We start from the raw sequence: 8,461 nt of genomic DNA on the forward strand, positions 1-8,461 counted from the left end.
CTTCCCGGTCTTTTTTTACAAGAACGGGATTGGTAGCCAGTCGGAGTGGAATACCTCTCTAATGAATCCTGCTGCTAGGAGCTTGGCGATTTCTTCACCTATGGCCCTGTGCCTCTCGTCGTCGAAGCGACGCAGATGCTGCTTGGTGGGCTTTGAGCCCAGGATAAGGCGCAATGCGTGCTCGGTGACCTCCCGTGGTATCCCCGGCATGTCAGAGGGCTACCATGCAAAGACATCACGATTGTCGCGCAGGAAGTCGACGAGCTCGCATTCCTATTTGGTCAGGAGCTGGGTCCTGATCCGAACCGTCTTGGTTGGGTTGGCGGGGTCGATTCCCACCGCCTTGGCTTCTTCGAGCGGACAGAAGGCCATCAAGGAAGTTGGTTTGTTGCAGTCTGGGACTGCTGGAGCCGATGACTCCCCGAGCTGCGGGAGCTCGGACGAGTTGACGACCGCGGTGGCGAGCTCGTAGTGCTCGTGGTCGCACGCGAGGGCATGCGAAAAGGCGCTACTCACGATGATGACACCGTTTGGTCCCAGCATCTTCATCTTGAGGTAGGTGTAGTTGGGGATCATCATGAATCTTGCGTAGCATGGTCGCCCCAAGATGGCGTGGTAGGACCCTGGAAAGTCCACCACCTCGAAGGTGAGGATCTCCGAGCGGAAGTTGGCCCGGCTGCCGAATGTGACGGGCACATCGATTTGTCCGAGCGGGTATGCCTGCAGTCCCGGGATTACCCCGTGAAAGGGGGAGCCTGCTAGGCGGAGCTCCGATCGGGGGATGCGCATGGCATCGAGGGTGTCGACGTATAGGATATTGAGGCTACTGCCTCCGTCCATCAGCACCTTGGTAAGGCGCTTCTTGCGGACGATGGGGTCAACGACGAGCGGCTAGCATCCCGGTCTCATGACGCGGGAGGGATGATCCCTCTGATCAAAGGCGATCGGAGATTTCAACCAGCTGAGAAAGGAGGGGATGGCCGTCTCGGCAGCGCATGCCTCTCTATAGCGAACCTTGTGCTGTCGCTTGGACCAGATGGCGTCGGACCCGCCGAAGATCATGATGCATTCGTCAGCGTCGGGGAAAACATCCCCGTCCTTGCCTGCCATGCCTCCTTTCTTGGCCGCCGCCTACTTGCCGTCTCCCTCCTTTGGCCCGCCGGCCTGCCGGAGGAAACGTTTGAGGAGCTCGCAGTCCTTGTAGAGGTGTTTGACAGGGTAGGCGTGGTTGGTGCACGGGCTGTCCATGAGTTTGTTGAAGTGGTCAGGCAGCTCTTGTTGGGGCTGCTTGCCCTTGCGATCAGCCACGGCTACCATCGTGGTGTTGTCCGATCGGAGCCAATCCTTTTTGTTCTTCTTGCCCCTCTGTGTGGAGGGTCCCTCGTCTAGGTCCGCACACTTGGCCTTGCCTTTGTCCCAGCCTTCGCCGAAGACTGCTTCGACCGCATCCTCGCCAGAGGCATGGTTAGTGGCGACGTCGAGCAGGTCGCGGGTGGTACGGGGTTTTAGGCAGCCAAGCTTGTGGATCAGGGACTCACAGTTCGTCCTGAAGAGGAATGCGCTGATGACGTCTGCGTCGACGACATCAGGGAGGGAGTTGCATTGTTGGGAGAACCTACGGATGTAATCTCGTAGGGACTCGCTGAGCTCCTGCTGACAGCTCTTGAGGTCCCAGGAGTTTCCAGGACGGACATACGTCCCCTGGAAATTCCCGACAAAGGCCCTCTTGAGATCGCCCAGTCACGGACGTTGTCATGCGGGAGGAATTCAAGCCATGCCCAAACATGTTCCCCCACGCAAATGGGAAGATACTGAATGATGAAATAGTCATCATCCACTCCTCCGGCCCGACAGGCGAGCCGAAAGTCTTCGACCCAAATGCCTAGGTTTGTCTCCCCGGTGTATTTGGCGATGTTGGTGGGTGGCCAGAATCGCTATGGGAACGGTGCTCTCCGGATACGTCGGCTAAAGGCCCATGGTCCTGGGCCCTCAGGGTTGGGGCTCCGGTCATCTAGCCGGCGACCACGCCTAGGGCGCGTTTCACCGCTCCCCTCGATGGTTCGGCAGGGATCCGTGTCGCCTACCGCCGTACGGTAGACGTCATGATCGTGTCGGGCCCGATGCCGGTTGCTGACGATGCTATGAGCGTCCTGGTGCGGATCGGGCCGCTCAGGTACCAACGGTCGGTGTGGGGCAGGCGTCAGGCCGGACCGTGGCGGGCTGCCGCCCCCCGAGCCACGCCTGACGGCTGTAGCGGCGAGCGAGTGGAGCGATCCGTCTGGTGCGTCCCTGTTCCCCTAGTGGGGAGAGAGGGTGTGGGTCGGAGTCACGACGCGGAGCTTTCCGCCTGTTGGACGGCGGCGACTTCTACTAGAACCCGGAGGTTCCGGTACACTACCCGATCCCGGGGGTCGACGGGCTCGGGAACACCGCGTAGAAGGATTATCGCAGCAGCGATGTTCTGGCCCGCCCGGGCGAATTGGGGGAGATCGTTCACGATGTCGTGTTGGAACTGATAGGCACGACCACGAACGCCACCCGCCGAGCCGCGCGCATGGGGCCAACGTGCAGTACCGACTGCGCCGGCGCAGGCGGCGGTTGGCTCTGCCGCTGTTGTCGTAATTCCTCGGCGTGCGCTTACGCAGACGCAAGGGCCCCCGCACGCGGGTCCGAAGGGGTGTTGAGTCTGTGCGGACTCCACAACCACTAGCGGCTGTCCCGGAGCGTCCGCCATAGCGCACTCCCAGGACAGATGGTGGCGGGGTGCCATGTCGCCGATGCTGGAACCGTCACTCTCGCCCTCGCCATCTGGGAGTTCAGCAGGAGCATAGCCTGCCATTCCCATGAATTCGGATGCGAGGGGGGATGACGCCAGCATCCTTTGGAGCTCCCGAGCATACGCGTCCGCGGAGGACGCGAGGCCATAGGGGAATCGATCGTACGGTGTTTGTGGTGTGGGTGATACAGTCCCTCCGAGTGATCGGTGGGAGACAGTAAGCAAAGAGTAAATAACAGTACGCATATTGCTTACAGCGGGGTTTGAGCAGAGTTTGTTCAGAAAGAAGCGCAGATGCCGCGTCGTCGAAGCCATGCGTCCCGGAGTTGATGGAGGGCGCTCCTCCGACGGTGCCGGGACGTGAGCCTCCTTGCGGAGGTGTAGCACGCCGAGTCGGTCGGCGACGAAGTCCAGGCTTCCAAAGAGGAAGGCCTGAAATGGCTCGAAGACGGGTGGAACCCGCATCCCAATGGGTGAGAGTGCGGGAAACTCCAGCGAGCCGAAGCGAATCGTATCGCCCGAGCCCGCCACGACAAGGGTGGTGAAAAAGTGGGTCATCCGATGACCAAAAAGTGTTGAACGTACAGCGTCTTCCCCACGGACGGCGCCAACTGTCAATGCAGAAAGTAACCAATTAGTGAATATTTGTAGTTTTGCCGTACGTTGTGATCGGAGGTGGCCAAGCACTCAATGACACAGAATTTATACTGGTTCAGGCAACATGCCCTACGTCTAGTTTGGGTCGGTTAGTGACTTTATTCCTGAGTCCAGGTGCTCGAAGTTTGTTGTGGGGTTACAAACGAGAAGAAGGAAGAAGGGGTGTACAGGAGGTCCGGTCGGCTCCGGCCGGAAGGGCCAGGAGCGACGGGAGCTGCGCTATGAGTAAGTGTTCAAGTGTGTGCTTGGAGTCCGAACCCGACGGTTCTATGGTTGTGAGCTAGTGAACTTGATCGGTGCTTGTTATCTTCAAGAAGGGCTCCCATTTTGTTGGAGGGGGCGCGTCCCCTTTTATAGATAAAGGGGATGGCTTTACAAGTGAGAGGGTGAGGGTACGTATGCTACCGAGCCTTGTTGCCCATGCCTACCGAGCCTTGTTGCCCATGCCGGCGGGTACAAGATAATGGTAGGTGCCTATAACACTGTTGATGTCACTGTAGAACGTCAGATACATGCGGGAGGTCGTGCTGCCTTTTTTAGGGATGGTAGACATCGGTACTTGCAAATACTGTTTGATGCCTAGAGGCATGTGAGGAGTCTCACTATGTTCACCCGGTAAGGTAAATCTTGACGCCCATACCGTTATCGATGCCCAGAGGCACGTGGGGGCCTTACCGTATGGGAGTTTTAGTGGCCCCTACAATACTATAGAGGGAGATGTCGACGTCTACAATACTGTTTATGTCAGGGTGGCTGCAGAGTACTGTTCCGTGCAAGGTATGGTCCCTGGTACAGTGGTTTTAACTTGTGAGCCTTGTCTTGCTTTTCTCCGCACGTCTTCTAGTTCCCACCGAGCGGGCGTCCCCGGTCGGATGGCTCCAGTCGGCTCTGAGTGTGCCGGTCGGAGAAGAGCGGTGAGCAGGGTTCCTGCGAACCTGGGTCGGAGTCGGAAGTAGTGTTTTGGGCCAGGCCTTCTGATCGGAGAGGCCATCCGGAGGCGGCTGGAGTCGAAGCGAACACTCCAGTCGGAGAGGTGAGCCGAAGTAGCCGACGAGCGGGCGTTGTTCCTCTTCGGCCAGACCTTCCGGTCGGTGACTGGGCCGCCCTTCCGGCCTGTCGTTTTAGACTCTTTAGGGCCGAGCCTTGGCGTGGAAGCCGGTCCCCAAGGGACCCCAGGTTTTATGAACCCGACACAATGAGTGTGAGTGTGATCTATGCTATGAGAGAGTGAGAGTGTATGCGACCGTGAGTGTGGGACTGAGACAGTGAGTGTAAGAGTGATATGTGAGAGTGTGAAACTAAGAGTGTATGTGACTTTGAGTGTGGGTCTGAGACAGTAAGTGAGAATGTGAGAGAGTGTTTCTGAGACTTGTCTATCATTTGAACAATGGTTTGTAAGACTTAATTAAGAGCTGGCTGTACTTTTTTTTCCTTTTTAGGGTTTCTCACAAGGCTGAGTTTTACCTAGAAAGGTTTGTAATGAGGCAGCATTACACTAAACATCTCATTTTGGTTATTTCTGTTATCTGTTGGCTTTGAAGTTTGATATCTCTGTTGGACTGTGAATGTATTGGACTTTGATTATGTATTTGTATGATTCTGTGAATGAAATGAAGGTATGAAACTGTGAATGTATTGGACTTTGATTCTGTTTGATTCTGTGAATGCAAGGGTAACGGGCTGTGGGCTGGCACGACCCGTAATTCTGGTCGTGCTTAGCGGGCCGGCACGGCACGAAAAACGGTCCATAGTGTCATGCCTGGGCCGAAGGCCAGGCCCGTAGCCCTAAGAGGCACGGCTCGGGAGGCCCGGCGTGCCGTGCCGGCCCGACCCCCATCGGGCCGTGCTTTCATGGGCCCGTGTCGTGCCGGGCCGGCATGTTGGCCATCTGTGAATACTAATGAGTAAACTATATCACTGCACCAATAAATGTGTTTTTCTCAAGAAAGAAAAAGAGCTTGAAAGCTAGATCGTTCACACATGCAAGTGAGACAAGACTAATCAAAGTTGCAATTTCATGACATAATACAATAACTATGAGATCAATCAAAATATAACCATTTTCATAACACCAACCAAAATTTCAACAACCATGCCGCTGTATACCTACTGAAGTACAGAGGAAACGAAGAGCACTACTAACAGCAAGATGACTAAAAGCAGTATATGCAGATGATAAAACCTCTGAAAAATCTAGACATGCCAAGATGTTCCATAGCTGCGTTTTGTCCTCTTGCACTGTATACTATGGTTCTCGTGGAGAACTACACAAAGAATAGCAAAGAGAACCAATACTATGTACTTCCTAGTGAGGATCAAAAGTGGATTTGAAATCTGTTGATCCAGGATGGACAACAGAAGAAGTGGCAGGGAAATAACCAAATCGCCTAGACTCGAACCTGTTAGTGACGTCCTTGATAGAGGAGTGGCTGCTGTTGAGGGACCTTTCCATGGCAACGTTTATGGTGCTCGTTTCGCTGCAGCATCCACTTTTCTCTCCTGACAATCAGAGAGAGAACAGAAAGGAGAGAGGAGACACCAGCGAGTAGCAACGCAAGCACGCAATGACCACTACAGGACTGCCTAGGTTGGTTTAAGGGGACATTTCATCGTACAGCTTACCTGCACGGACATATTCTGTGAGTTCAGCAGGCTGGTGCGTGTGGATCCGGCTTCCTCCACCACAGGGCGGGACCGCGGGAGAACAATGTGCCCCATCCCGCACCGTCGCCCTTTCCTCGCCAAGGTCCCGCCGCCCATTCCCTTGACCTGGATCCGGTCATGCACGTGGCGTCCAAGGAGGAGGGGATGTGGAGGAGGGCTCGGGCAGTGCGTGAACGCCAGAAGGGATGGGGGACGCGAGAGGAGGAGAGCCGGCAGTGTGTGGTTGGCGCGAGGCCAGGGCGGCACGGAGGACATCTGGGCGGCGCGGAGGGAGTCCAGGTGGGGGAGGGCAGCGGGGCCGGGCGGCGTGGAGCGAGGCGCCCGGGCGGCGGCCGAGCAGCATGGAGGGTTGCGACGTGGGAGTCGCGGTGGGCGCGGAGGGAGTCGCAGTGGGAGAGGAGAGAGAGAGAGAGAGGGGGGGGGGAGCCTGGTCCCAACCTGTTCGCCGGATATTTTTCCAGTAGACTAATAATATTTTTTTTATAAATCAGTATAAATATCAGCCTAAACTAAATTTCAGCGAAACAAACGTGACCCCGAGTGCTCACACAAGTCGGGGGCAGAACCTAACATGTTGTGGACGATTCCAGTTTCGTCTTAATTAGAGTTGAGATATAAGCGCATTTTGTTTGCTAGCAACTGAACAATAAATCATCTTTGCTTGTTGGCAATACAATGTCAGCAATGGCAAGTTGATGCCCTATGGTACAGCCTATGGATGGAGAAGAAAATGAAGATTCATGTCCATGCCAATAGCAGGTGCCATAGGCTGTTCCCAACGCGCAACCCTTGAGTACCGCCTGAGACTCCACGTTCGCACCGATGCTCCAGACCAGCTAGGATAGTAGCCCTGCAGAGGGTCAAATTGTCTTGCAGAGGAGACAGTAGCCTTGCCTGACCGGAGGTTGGGGCAACCAGTAAAGTGGGCGTTGGAGAGAACGAGGACTCCAAATGACGTTGGATTTTCAAACATGTGCCCTGTGTTTTCTGTGTGCTTTGGACGGCTAGCGTGACAAATAAGGCCTTGTTTAGTTCGTGAAATTTGGATTTTGGGGTTACTGTAGCACCTTCGTTTTTATTTGGTAAATAGTGTCCAAACATTGACTAATTAGGCTTAAAACGTTCGTCTCGCAATTTCCCACCAAACTGTGCAATTAGTTTTTCTTTTCGTCTACATTTAATGCTCCATGCACGAGCCGCAAACATTCGATGTGACAGGTACTGTAGCAACTTTTTGGATTTTGGGGTCCAACTAAACAAGGGCTAAAGGACAAATAAAGGTGGGTTCGAGAATCAAGAATAATAGGCCTGCGTTGTGAAGATAGAGGCCTCATTTATCGATTTCTACATGGACAGCAACTTTTTAGCTAGGGCTAACAATCAATGATGCTTGCGTTGGCCTTCCCTATAGGCGCTCCAGAGCCGGAGCCCGATTGGTCCAGAACCGTAACATAACGGCGCTTTCTTCAGAAAAGGAAATGGAGAAAGCTAGGAGCCTGTCTGCCTGACACTGACATGCATTGCTTCGACACGAGGAAAAAATATTTTGGTAAATTCCCTTTTTATTTTTGGAGCATACTCCCTCAGTCCCAAATTATCTGTCGTTTTGTGTTTTCGTACCGTAACTTTGACTAGATTTATAGAAAACACGTGCAACATTTAGATCTCCAACTAATTTTATTATAAAAATATATTCAAAGATATATCTAATGATATTAATTGTGCATCATAAATACTAATATCATTTTATATAAAACTAGTCAAAGTTATTTTTCGAGAAGCGAGAACGACAGTTATTATGTACATCCAGTCTTTTATGAGCCATCAGGTGAGCGGGACATGTCATTCTGGGCGTGCCCAATCCATTTGGTCTTGTCCTATGGGCGTCACTGGTACTGCATTGTTGTCCAGTGCCCATCCGTTAGTACTTTGTTTCCCAAGCTTCGACTTGCACTGTGTTTTTCCTATGCTTTCAGTTTTAATACCTGTATTATAGTTGGAGGAGATGATGGGTTCACGAATATAATGCTACTTGGATCCTTATTATGGGACTTGACCTGTGCATTGCTTGCCTAACCATTTCCAGAGAAGCATTGTTGCTGCTTTAAGGTTAATATAAGTAGTGTTGCGGTGATGCACTCACTAATCGTTGCATCGTGATGTTGTGCAACATGCTGTTTGGGAAAAAAGTAAAGCAGGGGGTGGGGGGGGATCTTCTGTTTCTGAAAAGACTTCATGTAGCGGAGTCTTTGGACGATAGATGGAACTGGTGTGTGGGCCTTTGTGTACTTTGGGATTAATAAAATGCTGGTCTTGGCTTTTGTTTTTCACGTTTTTGAAAGCGACCGTGTATCGAACTCAGGC

The 8,461-nt window shown here is 53.2% G+C and overlaps 1 protein-coding gene across 1 annotated transcript; it reads right to left on the reverse strand.

Annotated features, from left to right (window-relative positions):
- Positions 1–273: 273 nt before the first annotated feature.
- LOC136470117 (uncharacterized) lies at positions 274–1,110 on the reverse strand. The gene is made up of 2 exons (XM_066468072.1): positions 1,015–1,110; positions 274–720 (listed from the first exon to the last, which is right to left on the reverse strand). Exons 1-2 carry the CDS (start codon positions 1,108–1,110, stop codon positions 274–276), a joined length of 543 nt encoding a protein of 180 aa, XP_066324169.1.
- Positions 1,111–8,461: the final 7,351 nt, after the last annotated feature.

This window comes from Miscanthus floridulus, chromosome 8 (assembly GCF_019320115.1).
Source record: "Miscanthus floridulus cultivar M001 chromosome 8, ASM1932011v1, whole genome shotgun sequence".
NCBI classification, from domain to species: Eukaryota; Viridiplantae; Streptophyta; class Magnoliopsida; order Poales; family Poaceae; genus Miscanthus; species Miscanthus floridulus.

Bases quoted from the DNA above. Each gene is read 5' to 3' on its own strand.
- LOC136470117 (XM_066468072.1), bottom strand. From the start codon at position 1,110: ATGGCAGGCAAGGACGGGGATGTTTTCCCCGACGCTGACGAATGCATC. The intron at 721-1,014 runs GTTCGCTATAGA...CCGGGACTGCAG, and splicing joins GGTCCAAGCGACAGCACAAG to GCATACCCGCTCGGACAAAT.